General features: G+C 38.8%; 1 protein-coding gene across 7 annotated transcripts in view; it reads left to right on the plus strand.

Annotated features, from left to right (window-relative positions):
• SMG7 (SMG7 nonsense mediated mRNA decay factor) overlaps nucleotides 1-17,599 on the plus strand; it is a 60,100-nt gene that overhangs the window by 32,470 nt on the left and 10,031 nt on the right. For 4 of the 7 annotated variants that reach the window (XM_079761613.1, XM_079761609.1, XM_079761612.1 and 1 more), the window contains exons 7-15: nucleotides 730-880; nucleotides 1,240-1,375; nucleotides 5,399-5,561; nucleotides 5,838-5,994; nucleotides 9,090-9,160; nucleotides 11,315-11,375; nucleotides 13,900-14,019; nucleotides 14,919-15,207; nucleotides 17,258-17,402. In XM_079761613.1, coding sequence (XP_079617739.1) covers nucleotides 730-880; nucleotides 1,240-1,375; nucleotides 5,399-5,561; nucleotides 5,838-5,994; nucleotides 9,090-9,160; nucleotides 11,315-11,375; nucleotides 13,900-14,019; nucleotides 14,919-15,207; nucleotides 17,258-17,402 — 1,293 coding nt within the window. Of the gene's footprint in view, nucleotides 1-729; nucleotides 881-1,239; nucleotides 1,376-5,398; nucleotides 5,562-5,837; nucleotides 5,995-9,089; nucleotides 9,161-11,314; nucleotides 11,376-13,899; nucleotides 14,020-14,918; nucleotides 15,346-17,257; nucleotides 17,403-17,599 lie in introns of all 7 variants that reach the window. The other 3 variants (XM_079761608.1, XM_079761610.1, XM_079761611.1) reach the window with 1 other exon arrangement.

Here is a 17,599-nt window from a genome sequence, read left to right on the forward strand (position 1 = left end):
CCACATTCTATATAACTGGAAATGAAATTTCTAAAATAACTGTTGTAAATTAAAACAGTATAAATAGAATATCCCCTAACATGATCTAAAATTATTTCAACAACTCTGACTTCCATAATTACTTATAGAATAATTCTCTCTTTAATACCACCATTTCGGTCCTAGGAAAATTATCTCATTATCTAAAAGGTAGTGGTTTTGTATTTTGTTGGTCCCAGAAATAGGTGTTAGTGTGATTCTTGAAGTAGAGAAATTACAACAGATGTTTGATGATATAAGTCATTCTTGTTAAGCCACATTAAAATTCCTCTATAGATTCTAAAAGGAGACCTTGAGAGAGTCTCAAGCAGGGATGTTAGTCGGCAAACTGTTCGTTTAGTGTTGTCTGTGGCTGCTTTCCCACTGCAGTGGCAGAGCCGGGTAGTTGTAATAGAGACTCTGACCCCCCAAATCAAAACATATTTACTATCTAGCCCTTTCTACCAGTTGTATTTGAACTTAAAGTGCTGTCCACTGTAATTATGTGGCTTTTTAACCTAAACATTTTATGTTTCATTGCTGAAGTGTGATGGTTTACATTATGCCTATTTGTAATGAGGTTGTCATGACATTTACTTTATCCAGTACTCCACCTTATTAATTTAAAGGCTTGAAAACTGATAATTTGTTTTCTGATAGCAAAACTTGGTGCATCTTTAGTTACTTTAGAATTTTGACTTTCTCCTCTAGGTCAGCCTTACAATCAGTTGGCTATCTTAGCTTCTTCCAAGGGAGACCATCTGACCACAATTTTCTACTACTGCAGAAGCATTGCTGTGAAGTTCCCTTTCCCAGCTGCCTCCACGAATCTACAGAAAGCACTTTCTAAAGCACTGGAAAGGTAGGGCTGACTTTCCCAAGAGGTCTTTGTGTAACCTGGTAGGCTTTACCCCTCAAATTTAGGCATATAAGAAATAATGACCAGTTCCCTATGCTTCTCTTATACTTGCCTGATTTATAAACAATAATAAATAATAGTTTTCACCAAATTTCGACCAATCAGCAATTGATTTGTTTCCAGTAGAGGAGTACAGGCTGCTGATTACTGCCTCCACCTGAGAGTGTCACATTTGAAAGTCAGTCAGGCGCAAAATTCTCTCTAGGTGTTCAAACATTGTATTTTTACAAACTGAAGCCTCCTTTAAGAGGTTTTAGCCATTTTGCTGCTTAAGATTCATGGAAGTTTTTCTTTCATTTCAGCCGGGATGAGGTGAAAACCAAGTGGGGTGTTTCTGACTTCATCAAAGCCTTTATTAAGTTCCACGGCCATGTGTACCTGAGTAAGAGCTTGGAAAAGTTGAGCCCTCTTCGAGAAAAATTGGAAGAACAGTTTAAGGTTAGATTTCAAAACCAGAGAATTTATTGTCTTGTTTAAATAAGCCTAAGATTTGGAGGAATATGACTCCCAGTTTTCATGCCATTACTTAACTGTGAACTGTTGGTAAAAATTAACTTTGAAATTAAATATGAAAGTTTTGCATACAGCATCCTTGTGATTTAAACTAAGGTGCCGTTTATACAAAGAAATACATGCAGCAACAATGGGCTAATAAATAAGTAGCTGCCATTTGGCAAAAAGTATCCAAGTGGAAAGAAACAACTCCTTCTTTCTCAGACCAAGCACATTTATTTTTCAATTTGGAAAGTACTGCTTTTGATGGATTAGATATTTTTAGATATGGTTTCATTACGTATTTTATAGGTATTTCCATTTTGCAAATCAAGCTCATTTCTCTTGTATTTTGATTCATCAAGATTTGTGGTAGTTTGAAAGAAAGAAATGAGAAATTTCATTCAATTACTTTACTCAATTATTTCTAGTTACGTATGTGAAAATTATCTTGGGTTAGGTTAGTATATTAAATTAGTTTAAATGTAGTGTATGATAGGTAAAATGTGGGAGGAGTCCAAATTAAGTATTAACTTTATTTTTAATTTATTCAACAAATATTTGACTGTTGTATACCTGTCACTATTTTAGTCACTGGGATCAACATTAAACAAGACATTCTCAATGAGCATTTTTTATTTCGTGGTTACTTCTGGGTATCTTTACACTTTGGAATTGTCTATAACAGCAGTTGCCAACCGGTGGTCCATGAGGTCTAAAAGGTTGGTGACCGCTGGTCTATAACTTCTTTATAGTTTTACAAATATTATAAAAGTCTCACAATTCAGAGATTGTAGAACTTAATTAAGAGACATAAATTAGCCAAATGTAATAAATGTGAAGTAGTTTTTACAGATAATTAATTTTTAATTGATACTTTTATATAAAGTATAAAAGTTAAATTGATTTCAGAGAGGAAGGGAGAGGGAGAAAGAGATAGAAACATCAATGATAAGAGAGAATCATTGATCAGCTGCCTCCTGCACTGTCCCCATTGGGGATCTAGCCCACAGCTCAGGCTTGTGCCCTGACCTGAAATTGAACCACAACCTCCTGGTCCATAGGTCAACACTCAACCACTGAGCCACATAAGCCAGGCATAGTTGATACTTTTTGTGTGAAAGAGAGTATAGTAAATAACTATAATAAAATTGTTTGTTTTAAAATAAGCTTCTAAAATAAGAGTCCCTTGCAGTTTTTTGCTTCTCTTAGTGACATATGTAAACTTAGTCCATGATTTCTAGAGGGCGGGGGTGGGTGGTGGGTGGGGTGGTGCATAAAAGCAACAACTTACTTTGTAATGCCTGCAGCTATTCAGCCTGGAAAGAACAAACAAGTCTCAATGCTTCATTATAAGTTTTCAGATATCTGAAAGATTATTTTAAAATGACATATCTTTGTCTTTCCTGGAGTCAGAACTAAATTAAATCTTAGAATTTGAGTAGAGATGTGTAGGGTGTTGCTGAGGACTCTCCTTTGAGAACTTAAAAGTCAGGTTGACAGCTATCTTCTTGGATGGTGTAGGTGTAGTCCTGTTACATATCGGGATTGGATAAGATGACCTCTTGAGATTGCTTCTAGCTCTCTTGTTCTATGAAAGATACACTCCCCAAACAGGGAGGGTGTGGAACCTACCTTAATGAAATCCTCTCCATGTAAGTTATTCTAGTCTAGAGTCTAGTCAGTTTTACACTTGGTTCAACCTCAAACACTAATATTCTCTTCAAATATATAATTCTGTATGTGAAGTTCTGGTGGGAGTGTGTGGGCAATTGTGAAGTATCATTCCTGCACTCTAAAATTAAACACAGGATGAGGCAGATCTATTTTAAACCTTACCCAGTACTAAAATGTCAGAACAACATTGTGGAGTGAAATTTTAGCATAGTTGAGTAAATATTCAAAAGTATTTTAAATCCTATATAATAAAAGGCTAATATGCAGTTTGTCCCCTCGACCATGAGTTCAATCGGGGCAGGGCTGCCCGCCAACCACTCAAGGCCCTTCCCACCCCCGCTGGTCCTACCCCCGATTGCCCCTCCCCCCCATCCCAATCCTGTCCAACCATCCTCCCTTGTCCCCTCCCCCTGGCCGGCCCTCTCCTATTGGCTCCAATAGGGGCCGGCCGGGCCCCACCCATCCACGAATTCGTGTACTGGGCCTTTAGTTTGTAGATAATGATGTAAACTTCAGTGTGTCTGTTTAACTAGCAATCTTTAGCTACTAAGCAGAAACATTTACCAAGTTGAGGTTCATTGAAGGATTAAGGCTTGGAATTTAGGAACTGAGATGTAAGGCTTTTTATATCTGTCAGATGTATGCTGTTTCTTAATGGTATTTAATTCAGTGTTTTCCTCAATGGCTGTTCAAAGTGTTTTTCAGTAGCAATATGTGTGTTCCTATTTGATTTTGTCTCAGGGGAGAATCTACTTACTTCAGTACAATCTAAGTTTTACAAAAGTACAATTGAATAATTACACATTGACTTCCAAAGGTGTGAATTATTCCTTCACTAAGTATTTATTGTGTACCTGTTGTGTGCCACGCACTTTTCTAGGCCTTTGGAGATATAGAGGAGAGAACAAGACAAAGTCTGTGCCTTCATGAACTTAATCTTACATTTGCTAGTACCAGGCTACACCATATGCATCAATGCTTCTGTGCCTACATTAGAAAGTCCTTTAAAGGGTCAGGATTCTGTAATGTAGGACATTGCCTTCTAAAGTGAACGCTGCATTGCTATATTGTAATTGTAAGGAAAAAAATGCTTTTTGAAAAATACAAATAATATTCTCATGTATGCCAGTATCATACATTTGTGTAAAGGCTGGATGCAGAGATTGAAAATTTTGTGGGAGAATTCTGGAGAAGAGCTAGGATTTCAAGACATTTTCAGGAAAGGAAAGTGTTTAATGCCTTTGGGAAAGAAGTGAGCATTCTAGATGTATATATGGGAGTGACAGATGGCAAGGAGGCTGAGAGATCTGATAGGGAGAGGAGAATTAAAGTGGAATGGAATTGTGTTTTTCTCCAATGGTAATGTGAAAGGTCTTGCTAATGAATTATAGATCTTATTCTGTATCTGTTTCCCACCATAAGGCAGTGAGAGTCTCCATTGTCTCCACAAACTTTCCTTGGGGACAGAGGCAGGTTGGCTGTAGCTAAAATGTAGAATGAAGCCAGATGTCATCTTTGTTATCAACTTTGTTAGGAACTTGTGAGGTTAAGGGCGATTAGGTTGAGGCCACCAGCTGAGTGCATGGAGGTAAATTCTTCCTTTTAGCGCTGGTTAGCAGGTCTTTTTGAACACATGGTTATTAAGTAAAAGAAGTTGATGATGAAGGTTATGGATGTACCTTCGGGGGGAATATCAGTGTAATACTTTGTAGAAAGTACCTGTAATATGTTAATGATTGCTTTAGATATCATTTTCCCTGTGTTCCAAAGTATGTTCTTGCTATATACCTCATTTATAAGTAAGTTTCTTTAAGTATGTCAGGCCTTTGAAAGAGTAAATTGTATGACAAAATTTGGAAGTCATACATTATGTACCAAGAGTTCAAAAACATGTTTTGAGTCTCTTTATTTGAAATTTTGCTTCTCACTATATGCATGTACTTTTTAGTCATTGGTCCCAATTTGATATTTTAGTGTGTATGCATCTCTTATGAAACAGCTTCTAATGGATGAAGGCATGTGAATTTATTGATGGATACTGAAAACTTGTGAAAAACAGTTCAGTGGTGTCTGGGTTAATTTTTTTCAAGGCGAATGGTCAGCATGAGAAACATCAGACCACATTAGACTCGATTAAAATACTGGGATTATTAAAAGTGGAACAGTTTACTCATCTGTAATTTACTGTAACCCATGTAGCTCTAAATGCAGACTGACAGTTTAATTCTTGTGTTGAAGATGGCTCCTGTTCTCGATAACAGTATATGCAGTGTTCCCTATCTTCTTTTACAGAGGCTGCTGTTTCAAAAAGCTTTCAACTCTCAGCAGTTAGTTCACGTCACTGTCATTAACCTGTTTCAACTTCATCACCTTCGTGACTTTAGCAATGAAACAGAACAGCATAGTTACAGCCAAGATGAGCAGCTGTGTTGGACACAGTTGCTGGCCCTCTTTAGTAAGTATTAAATCATTTTAACTTTCTGTTCCATCTTCTTTGGCCTTTTCATCATAAAGCATTAATGCTATATAAAGGAGTGTCTTGTATGTCTTAATATTGAATCAGGAGGCCCATACTCTAAATTCTGTTGCTTATCTGCTGACATCCATCGTCAACTATATCTGTAACAATTTTAACTTGGGGGGGGGGGGAGTCTTTTTAGAAAGAAGCTGTGAGACTGATAACACAGTTTCAAATATCTTATGTTTTCTGTATACATTTTTTTCTTTTGAGTGTCTTTTCTTGGCATCCTGTGCAAGTGTCCTCTCCAGAACAAGTCTCAGGAGGAATCCTACAATGCCTATCCCCTTCCTGCAGTCAAGGTCTCCATGGACTGGCTGAGACTCAGACCCAGGGTCTTCCAGGAGGCGGTGGTCGATGAAAGACAGTAGTGAGTATCTTAGAGTTTCGTGTCAGCTTTTGTGCTTTGTTTGTTTGATATTCAAAGATATGTTGAAACCACCTTAGAAAACACAACATTTGAACAATGGAAGGCTGTATTTCCCACCCACTCTTTGGAAATTGAACTGAAGACCTCTTTATATGCTTTCCCTTTATTTGTTTGAATTCTTCATGTGAGGCACAATCTTAAGGATTTCTGACTTTTTGTTCCCCCTGTCCTTGGTTGCCACCCTGGGGAAGTGGCATTTTTCACATTCCAAAGTGAAATGGAGATAAAACCAGTTTGTTTCTTATTCACTACAGTATGCTCCAATTTTTTGTTTAGGAATTAAAATGAAGAGATTTTTACTCCTTTCCATCATTTTCTATACATAACCTGTTTGGTGTTGCCTTATAGTAATGCCCAATTTGAGTTATATTTGTTTGTTTTAAGCATAGAATATTTTGGTCATCGCCATTTTCTCACTAATCTCTACTCAGAATAATCCTGACAGTTCTTAGGAACTATTGGTTTTAGAGTGACAAATGAAAGCCTTCAGCTTACCTTTGATTGTGGGAACATTTTGAAGAAGGCTTTTCTGTGAGTTGGAAGTTCCTCCCCTATATATTCTGATGGTGGGTAGAAGGAGAAGCTCTTTGACATTTCAGCTTTGTATCCCAGCATCTACACTTTGACCAAGGGCACAATCTTGAAAATGTCCCAGCCACATTTAAGACCCTGTGATCCCTTTATTGAATTCTCTTTTCTTTCCCCCTTAAACCTAACTATAAGTTCATTTACTCTATGAATAGAGTTTAGTAACATAGCACAGCATACCACACATCTCCTTTTCATGTCAGTGTGAGCATTGTAAGTAATGTATATTTTTAAACATTGCTTCCTGGTGCAAAATTTTCATTTCTTTATCCAGAGGCTATACCATTTTCCTTCCCTTCTGAACTTTAAAACCCAGTACTTGTGTTTGGTATAGGAAGTTGTATCAGTGAATCTATGAAAGAAGAATTCTGTATTTTACATTTACTTGAGAGTTTTTGTATTTGTGGGCAGGGATTGATTGTTCTGTTTTGTTTTTGTTCCTACATTGACCCTTTTGGCCCACTTTGTGCATCCCCATTTCTTTTCTTTTCTTTTTTTTAAATATGTATTTTTATTGATTTCAGGAAGGGAGAGGGAGAGAGAGATAGAAACATCAATGATGAGAGAGAATCATTGATCAGCTGCCTTTGCACGCCCGCTACTGGGGATCAAGCCCGCAATCTGGGCATGTACCCTTGACTGGAATCGAACCCGGGACCCTTCATTTCGCAGGCCAACGCTCTATCCACTGAGCCAAACCAGCTAGGGCTGCATTCCCATTTCATAGCATGGCAAAATGGTTATTCAGGCAGAGGAATAGTTTTATTTACAAACCTTTTTCCACCCCCTCTTTCTTTCGTATCATTTATTCTTCCCCCTGCCTCCTATCAGATATATCAGGATTTTTATGCCCTTGCAGGTATTTCATTCTATTGTAAATTGTGTTACAATTCATTTTAAAGACGAGTGTGGGGTGTGTCTCTAAAACTGGAGATTTTCTTACTATGTTTCTCTATATATCCTTTTGTACTATTTTAAGTGGCATATTCCCATATTTCTTTTTTTTTTTTAATATATTTTATTGATTTTTTACAGAGAGGAAGGGAGAGAGAGAGAGAATTAGAAACATCGATGAGAGAGAAACATTGAGCAGTCGCCTCCTGCACCCCCTACTGGGGATGTGCCCGCAACCAAGGTACATGCCCTTGACCGGAATCGAACCTGGGACCCTTGAGTCCGCAGGCCGATGCTCCATCCACTGAGCCAAACCGGTTAGGGCCATATTCCCATATTTCAAAGTGCACAAGTATTACTAGTTGTCAACTTCCAGCTTTTCTCCAAGTTGTGATTACTTACATCTAATTTCTGGAACCTGGGCACCTTAACCTAGCCTTTTTATCACACTTTTCACCAACATTGGTTGTTACACATTCCAAGAAAAGCTTAACCTTTTGCACTCGGATGTCGAGTGTGACTCGACATGTTTAGCATCGGTAGCAGCTCATATGTCGAATTGTATTGAATGTATCAATAATTTGAAATATAAAAAAATCCAAATAAATAAGTTTGTATGAAAAGAAACTCCAGTTTTTTAATTCTACTGCCGCGCTTTGTAAAATCTGGGGTATTTAAAAAATTAAATCCTGAGTAGAATAAAGGAATCGAGAAAAAAGCAAGCGAGTGCAAAGGGTTAATGTTGCCTTAAGTAGAACATGGATTATTTTTAATATTTTTAATACTTTAAGTTAACATTAAAAATTTTTAAAATATTTACAAACTTTCACAAAAATAGCTTGCGTATTAGAAAACAGAGTTTAGAGGTAGGAATATTGTAACAGTGTGTATATTCATCACGTTGACCAGAGAATGTGATTTGACTGTTGTAACCATACATGCTGTTTCAGATTAAGAACTAAAAAGGGGTTCCACTTTTTAGTGATGATGTATGTGAAAGCTCTATAACAGTGATGGGCAACCTTTTGAGCTTGGTGTGTCAAACTTCACCAAAAAACTGAGCATAACTCGGATAGTGTGTCACTTTGAGGAAAAAACATTATTTTGCAAATGTTTCATCCTCAGGAGCAGCAAATGTTTCATCCTCGGCATGCGGCCGCCTCAGCGGCCACATGTCATCAGAAATGGCTACACGTGTCATAGGTTCGCCATCACTGCTCTATAAAAACATGTTGCTTCTCTGGTCATAGTTTTCTCAGTAAATACCAATTTTCAATGTTTAAAACTGAAAAATTATTAAACTTAACTAGCTGTTAAGTTAGGAGCCTGGGAAACATCTGCAGTAGTATCTCATAGAAATATGACACTCTGGTGTATCTTTCATCTAGACATCTTTGAAAATATGTTTTAGGAAGTCATACAGTCTTTAAAATGCTGAAGCAAGGAGAAAAATGCATGAAGTCTAGGTCCTCGAGATAACATTTTCATGGCTGCTTAGTGTTCTGGTTTCTCTTATGTGAAAATAAAGTCTGCACTATCGCTTTCATTTTCAGCATTTGGCCCTGGCTGATTTCTCTTCTAAATAGTTTCCATCCCCATGAAGAGGATCTTTCAAGTACTAATGGTAAGAGCAACCTCAACCTTGTGCTGTTGACATTGTTCTCCATCACTAATGGTGGGCTTAAGGCCACAGAAAAGCAGGTTTGTGCTTTTATGTGTTTGGTGTTAAATTTAATGTATCAGAAGTGACTTTGAACTCTATCCAGATTGAGTGGGTGGAAATTAGGTGATGTTCTTCCAGTAGCTTATTCTCCTATTTCGCTGCATCTGAACAGGAGCACAGAGAGTGTAGTACCTTCAGATTCTTTCCATTCTCCTCGTTCTTACTATTTAAAAAAAAAAACACAAACACACACACAAAAAAACCACTAATGTAAACAGCATTTCTCTGTCAAAGTAATGCCTACTTATCATGAAACATTTGAGACATCTATAATAATAAAAGGGTAATATGCTAATTAAACCAGACATCATTCTAGACATCATTCCGGACAAAGCCAGGGCCAGAGGGAAGCCTGGGTCCCGGGTGCCAGAGGGAAGCTGGTGCCAGCAGCAAGGGGAAGGAAGGCCTACTCTTGCATGAATTTCATGCATTGAGCCTCTAGTACAAATATAAGAACACAAGTCACCTATGGTTCTCTCATATAGAGATACGGGATAGTATTGTTTTCTACAGGCCTTTTTGTATGTGTACATACACAGCCTGCATGTGTTTGGTATCTAATTCAGCTTTGTACTTTTTAAATTTAACATTATATTGTTAGCAAACATTTTGACACATGATTTTTACTGGCTGCATAATAGTCCATGCTATGGATATGCCATAATCTATTTAATCATTATCTATTTGCTTTAAAATTTTTCCATCCTACCTAATAATAGACAAATATGCAAATTGACCGTACCTTCGCTATGCCCATGATTGGCCAGGAGGCGCGGGGGGCGGGACTTGGGGTGGCCGGGGTAGCTGATTGGGCCGGCGGGATGCTGAGCTGCGTCGCCAGCAGCGGCAGGAGCTCAGCGTCTGCGCCATGGCTGTGCTGCGGCACAGAAGGGGCCTCTGGGGCAGCGAGCTGACGTCCCGCCGCCTGGACCATCAAAAGCGGGGGAGCTGAGTGCAATCGAAAGCAAAAGTGTGGGAGCTGGGTGCCTGTCCGCTCAGGCAGCAGGCCTTTCAGAAGCCTCTGCCACGCCGGAGGCTTCTGAAAGGCCTGGTGCACCAGCGATCGAAAGGAAAGCGTGGGAGCTGGGTGCCTGTCTGCTCAGGCAGCAGGCCTTTCAGAAGCCTCCGCGGTGCCGGAGGCTTCTGAAAGGCCTGGTGCACGAGTGAACAGGCACCCAGCTCCCCGCGATCAAAAGCAAAAGCGTGGGAGCTGGGTGCCTGTCCGCTCAGGCAGCAGGCCTTTCAGAAGCCTCCGCCATGCCAGAGGCTTCTGAAAGGCCTGGTGCACCAGCGATCGAAAGGAAAGCGTGGGAGCTGGGTGCCTGTCAGCTCAGGCTGCAGGCCTTTCAGAAGCCTCCGCCACGCCTGAGGCTTCTGAAAGGCCTGGTGCACCAGCGATCGAAAGCAAAAGCATGGGAGCTGGATGCCTTTCCGCTCAGGCACCAGGCCTTTCACAGCACCCAGCTCCCCGTGATCGAAAGGGAAAGCATGTAGGGGACCCTACACGTGCATGATTCAATCATGCACTGGGCCTCTAGTTATAAATAATTCTACACTGAACAATCGGTAGTTGACTTCTTTCTGATTATATTTCTTCCATTAGATCTATGCTCCTCAAGCATTAATTTGCAAATGAATCTCCTGGGACCTTGTTGAAAATGCAGTTTATGATTCAGTAGGTTGGGATAGTGCCCAAGATTCTACATTTCTTACAAGCTCCCAGATGATGTCAATTTTGTTATTCAATACTTTGGGATTACTGGGTCTGAGGCTATGAAATTTTAAGACTGCTGGGGAGAGGTGGGGAGAAAGGCATCATACTGCAACTCAGCACTGGGTATAGGTGAATGTTAGGGCAATGTGCAGGGCCCAAAGGCAACATGCAGGGCTTTGACAGGTAAGTTACTATAAAGAAGAGCAGGGAACTATAAATATCATATAGTTTCTCCAGAGACTCCCCTCCCCCCCCCCCCCCCCCCCCACTTAGCAATATTCTGCTAAACAACAGGATTTTAATTAAAATGTTTACAAATCTTGATTTCTACCCTTCTCTAGCTACACCGCTTCCAGAGGAGTTTGAGTTACAAGGATTCTTGGCTTTGAGACCTTCTTTCAGGTGGGTGGCAGCTGGAGGAGGCTGAGTTCATTGCTAGTGGTTGCCGTATTAAAATTATGAGGAATCAGGCTTGGGTGGAAGCACTTTAGATCTTTCTCAGCTTTGTCTTCTTTTCCTAATGGCAACTGAGAGTCCAAGTATTTTTATGTAAAATGGATTTATATACGTTGTGCCTTTAATGCCTATGTAATACCAATACTAAGTGCTTAAAAAATATGGAGGAAAGGAAAGAGAAATGCTTCTTCCAAGTGATATTTATTTCCTTTTATACTTTCCTTGAAATCAGAGAGAAAGTCTCAAAATGGAAACCAAATGTAAACCAAAGGATATTGCTTGACATATTTCATATTAAGAATAAAGCACTCTGTTTTCCCAACCATTTTGTCTCTGTTCCTTCTCTTTAAGAGGAATAACTTCTTACTCCTTTTCAAGTCTAGCCCTTTCATCTGTGTCCTTGATCTCATCCTTTCCTACCTCCCCAAGAACCTTGTTCCATCTGTCCATCTCTCTCTGCATTGTATTTTCAGTATCTTATTTTTTAACAACCAATTACTTCCTTTTGGCCTAGTAACATTTAAATATGCCCTATTCTTTCTTAAAAAAATAAAATTTATGCCCTGGCCGGGTGGTTCAGTTGGTTAGAGCGCTGTCCCGTGCACCAAAAGATTTCAGGTTCAGTTCCTGGTCAGGGTACATGCCTAGGTTGTGGTTTTGATTTTCAGTTGGGGAACGAATGGGAGGCAACTGAACGGATCAATGTTTCCCTCTCGAATTGATGTCTGTCTCTCTCTTCCTCCCTCTCTCCCTTCCTCTCTAAAAATCAATAAACATATACTTAAATGAGAGTTTTTTTTTAAAAAAAAAAGTAAAATTCACAACCTCAGCTTTCTCTTCATCATTAAACTTCTAAGAGTAGTGTGCACTAGTCTTGCTGACCTGCTTCACAGCCAGTTATTTCTCAGCCTACTGCAACTGTAAACTCAGTGCCTCTCTCCTAGTTACCAAGTTGTATTGACTTCTGTATAATTTTCATCCTATATAATTTTTTTTTAGCATTGAGTCTGTTGGTCCCCTTCCTTCATGAAACCTTTTTCTTAGCTCTGGATCATCATTCTTCTCCTACCCTTACAAGACTCAGTTGCATTCTTTCTTTTGTATTACATGCCTTGGAATATTGGTGTTCCCCAGGGTTCTCCCCTTGCCCTTTCCTTTCCATTCTACGTTCTTCTGGGTGATAAAATCCATCCTTTTGTCTTGAGCATTCACCTCCTGGATACTAAGACCAAAATTTTCAGTTCTGACTTAGAATTTAGACTCATATTTCTAGAGTCTTATTTTGGTCATGTCACTTTTGACATGACCAAAAGTGAGCTAGTATTTTCCTATTTGGTCAGTAAAATATGATCTTTCTAAATTTATCTGTATGCCATTATCCAACTACATAAACATTTTTTATTTCTATTAATCTTTCTCACCAAGTCTTTGTAATTCTGTGTCCAAAAGGCCTTTTAGATACAACTCCTCCCATTTATTTCCTCATAGTTCAGGCTTTTATCACCATATACCTGGGGTAAAAAGTTTCCTAATCACCTTCCCTACTTAGAGTCCCTCTCTTTCTATAGTTTATTTTTTCTATCCTGTTTCCACATTATTTATTTATTTATTCATATATATATATATATATATATATATATTATTTTTTTTTAATATATTTTACTGATTTTTTACAGAGAGGAAGGGAGAGGGATAGCGAGTCAGAAACATTGAAGAGAGGGAAATATCGATCAGCTGCCTCCTGCACACCCCCCACTGGGGATGTGCCTGCAACCAAGGCACATGCCCTTGATCGGAATCGAACCCGGGACCCCCCAGTCCACAGGCCGACGCTCTATCCACTGAGCCAAACCCGTCAGGGCTCCACATTATATTTTTAAAGTGTAGACCTGATGATGCCCTTTACTAATATAGAAACAGTTGTTCAATTGGCTTGCTGTCCAAATGCTTAGTTGTTCAGCATACTAGTATTTTTTTTATCACTATGCAGTGTAAGTTTTCAGCCTTATTTTCCACTTACACCTTCCTCCTCCTCACTAATACCTACCTTTACATACTCTACATTCACTATGTTATCTTCTTGAATAGCTGTGTGTTTTTATTCCTCCAAAACTTTGTTCATGCTATGTCTAGAACATTTCCTTTTCTTCTTGTCCTTCCCTTACCAATCTGTAAGTGCTCACTTATAACTGGCCACGCTCCATCTCAGATGCCAGCTATGTGAAACCTTTTCAGAGCTTATCAGAAGGAACTAACTCTCCTTTTTCGCTTTGCACTCTAATGCTTTCCATAGTGTGTTTTCTGCTTTGCTTCATTGGATTTAAAATCTTAGGGAATATAAATTAAAACAAATGTAGTTAATTACATCAAGTAGTTAACCTGTATGGAAAAATATGAAGCCATTTCAGTCAATTAGAATCATTTGCTTGCCTAGGAAATATCTTTTATAACTTGCTTATATCAATTTTAGGAACTTGGATTTTTCCAAAGGTCACCAAGGTATTACAGGAGACAAAGAGGGTCAGCAACGACAAATACGGCAGCAGCGCTTGATCTCTATAGGCAAATGGATCGCGGATAATCAGCCAAGGTATTTCATTAAATACACATACACAGCCACCTGTGTTTTAGTCTTTGGTATAATGCTACTGATTATAAACTCTTAAAGACAAAATGATGGTAACATAGCAAATTATAACCCTGGTGATCATTATACTCTTAAATCTCTCTTCTCCCCATTACCTACCTATTGTAGAGGAATTGGCCTCACCCGCTTGTTTATCATGAGCTTCTGCTTTAATTCATAAACATTTATGTAAATCTATTTTGTACATTCACAGTTATGGTGCTTGGTATTGATTGACAGGGCCATGGTGATCAGTTTCAATCTGAACAGACCAGGATGGAGCTACTGGCTAATTAAATACAAAGCACATTGGGTAGTTGGTGTAGTGGAGGGCACAGGTCTTAGAGTCAGATCCGTTTAAATTCAGCTTCTAGTTCTGCCACTTCCTCAGGTCTGTGTCCTTGGGATCCTCTGCTTGATTATAACCTGTCCAAAGTCAGTCACTATTTCATAGTCATTTTGTACTGAGGTTCCTGTCATACTGTGAGCATTTAAAGTAGTTGCATGATTGATTGAACTTATTACCTCTTAGCTTAGTTTTCACACCTATAAAATTGGAGTTATAAATAGCTACTTCAAGGGCCTAATCTAGTGCCTATGTTTAAAACATGTTCAGTATTTGTAGCTGCAATTATTGGAAAACATTAAAAGGGCACGGATATGTGTTGTAGTGTTGAATATGATAATGAGAATATGAGTCTCTACATAATTACTTTTTGTGTTACCTGAATCCACATTGTTATTTCCTGCTGTTTCCAAGTCTTTAGGGCTGGGAATCTTGACTGTTGGATCCATACACAATTCAATTGTACTGTTTTTTAGGTTTATGTTTTTCATATATGGATTTATTTTTACTTTTTTAGGCTGATTCAGTGTGAAAATGAGGTAGGGAAATTACTGTTTATCACAGAAATCCCAGAGTTAATACTGGAAGACCCCAGTGAAGCCAAAGAGAACCTTATTCTGCAAGAAGCATCCATGATAGAGTTACTGGCTGAGAATGGGAATCCAGGACTGAAATCGGTGCTGTCTACGGGCCGAAATCTAAGCAACAACTGTGACACGGGAGAGAAACCAGTGGTCACCTTCAAAGAGAACATTAAGCTACGAGAAGTGAACAGAGACCAAGGAAGAAGTTTTCCTCCCAAAGAGGTGAGAAGGGACTATAGCAAAGGAATAACTGTAACTAAGAATGATGGAAAGAAGGACAACAACAAGAGGAAAACAGAACCCAAGAAATGCACCTTAGAAAAGTTACAGGAAACAGGAAAGCAGAATGTGGCAGTGCAGGTAAGCTGTATTTGAACTATAAAGCAGGTAGAGGAAGGCTCACACAAAAGGCAAGATTTTTCATTTTGTTCCGAAAGCCTTGACAATTGGCTATTCTAGAAGCTTGAATGCATTCTTCAAATGCTTCATAGTAAGTCTTATAAAGAGCTGTGGTAGATGGTTACTTCATTGACCCTTGGGAATTATCATATGAGTGAAAGAGTCTTAATTTGTTTGACATGTTTATCAGTTTTTTTCAATTTACGTTGTTTGAAATGACCAGTAAGCTGTCAGTTACACAAAAACTTATATTTTCTTTTGAAAATATAATTGCCATTTGTTAATGCTGTAGTGAGAAATTGGGGGTCTTCGATAGACCCAGTAGAACTAAAAGTATAGTAAGGCTTGTATAGGTGGGGTTTTTTAGAGTCACTGTACAAGATAAAAGATGAAGATGAAGCTCTTTTCCTTGACATTTGTACCTGTCGCAGCCAGTAGCATTATTAACACACTTCAGTGTTACACTGGCCATGGGAATTTGTTAAGCAAGAGCCCAAGTCTCCTGCTGGGAAAAGAGAAACACTGCTCAGTTATTTGCAGCTTTGGGGTGTGTGTGTGTGTGTATGTGTGTTTGTTTTAATACCTTTCCAAAGAGATACAGATTATTTTATATAAAAGGAAAGGGTTCTTTACTCTGTACTGGTTTTATTAGTGCCATTAATGTTTGAGTAAATGCCATTTGTTTTGTTAACACATTTGGCAAATAACATTTGTTGGTGGTAGGCATGAGGAACCTTATATTATTGGCGGCCTCTTGCAAATAAACCGCCTTCAATGTGTTTCCTTTGCAGGATTTGAGGGGGTGGCGGGGGAGGGAAAGGGAGAAATAAGAATATAATAGTCCCATTTTAAGATTAGTAGGGGGAGAAACAGAAAAAACATGGTAGAAATTAAGAAAAGGAACGGAGAAAGACAGGTGCTGCGGAAAGGTAAGGGAAAACCTAAATGAACTATAAAACTGAGGGCTCAGTGCTTTAGGGATAGATCCCAGCATTTCCTGCCTGCTCTGCCTCTCTTCTCTAGAACTGCTTCCCAGCACAGTTCAGACTAGAAATAAAATCTCCTCCTGATCCCTCATCCCTCTTACAGTCTGCCTATAGATGAGTAAAGAGCCTGGTAGCAGTCAGTGGATCACCACCCTCTGTACCTCATCCTAAGTTTTCTGTAAAAGTTACCTATTTTCCCTCCTTTTACTCATCTTTTTTTTTTTTTTTAATAATTCTTGTCTAAAGTTTTACATGTCTCCTTTTCCCTGGTTGACACCCCTCCCACCCCCCTTTTACTCATCTTGAGCAGTGCCTGGGGCGTCCACTTCTTTTGCTCCATGTGCAGGACTCAGGGCCTGTTCTTTAGAAAGTATCCTATCTATTCTGAAGGGTGGTAAGGTGCAAGGTGGAGGGTGAATGCCTCACTGGTACCCTTAAGGCTGCCCAGATGAAATTAAACTGAAGGCCAAAGTGGGTCATCATTAATTTATAGTTTATGTATGTTACTTAATGAATTAGAGTAATTCATAAAGGGCCCTGGAACCTATAACAGGCAACTTAAGATCATAGGCAAGTTTTTAACCTGTTGACATTGGGTGTCTCATTTGTAAAACAAATGAGCTCTCAGTCCTTTCCATATTTAATATTTTTATGATTTTGTGAGGGTAAAATAATTATATGAATAAAATGAAGCCATGTATCTTTTATTGGCAATTAAATCACCTACTTTGATTTTCCTCTTTTTAATTTAGGGGAATTTAAGTATCTTTAGCGTTTACTTTTTTTTTTTTGACGTAGTGGTGTTTTAAATACTTTCCTAGAGTAGATGCTTCTTTCTGACACATTTGAGTTTCAGATTATTATAATTTTGCTTCTGTTGGTCACAGGTAAAATCCCAGACAGAACTAAGAAAGACTCCAGTGTCTGAAGCCAGGAAAACACCTGTAACTCAAACCTCAAGTCAAGCAAGTAATTCCCAGTTCATCCCCATTCACCACCCTGGAGCCTTCCCGCCTCTTCCTAGCCGGCCAGGTAAATATGCTTTGTAATTCCTTCTACTTAATAGCTCTGTGTAGGAGTTTCTATTCATTCATTGAGTAATTCATACTCTGTTGGAGTGACATTACCAACGTAGGAGGAAGGAGGATGGTAAAGTGGGAGACATCTGTAATATTATCAACAATAAATATATATATATATATATATATTTTTTTTTTTTTAAGAAGGTA

The sequence above is a fragment of the Cnephaeus nilssonii genome (assembly GCF_951640355.1).
Source record: "Cnephaeus nilssonii genome assembly, chromosome: 21".
NCBI classification, from domain to species: Eukaryota; Metazoa; Chordata; class Mammalia; order Chiroptera; family Vespertilionidae; genus Cnephaeus; species Cnephaeus nilssonii.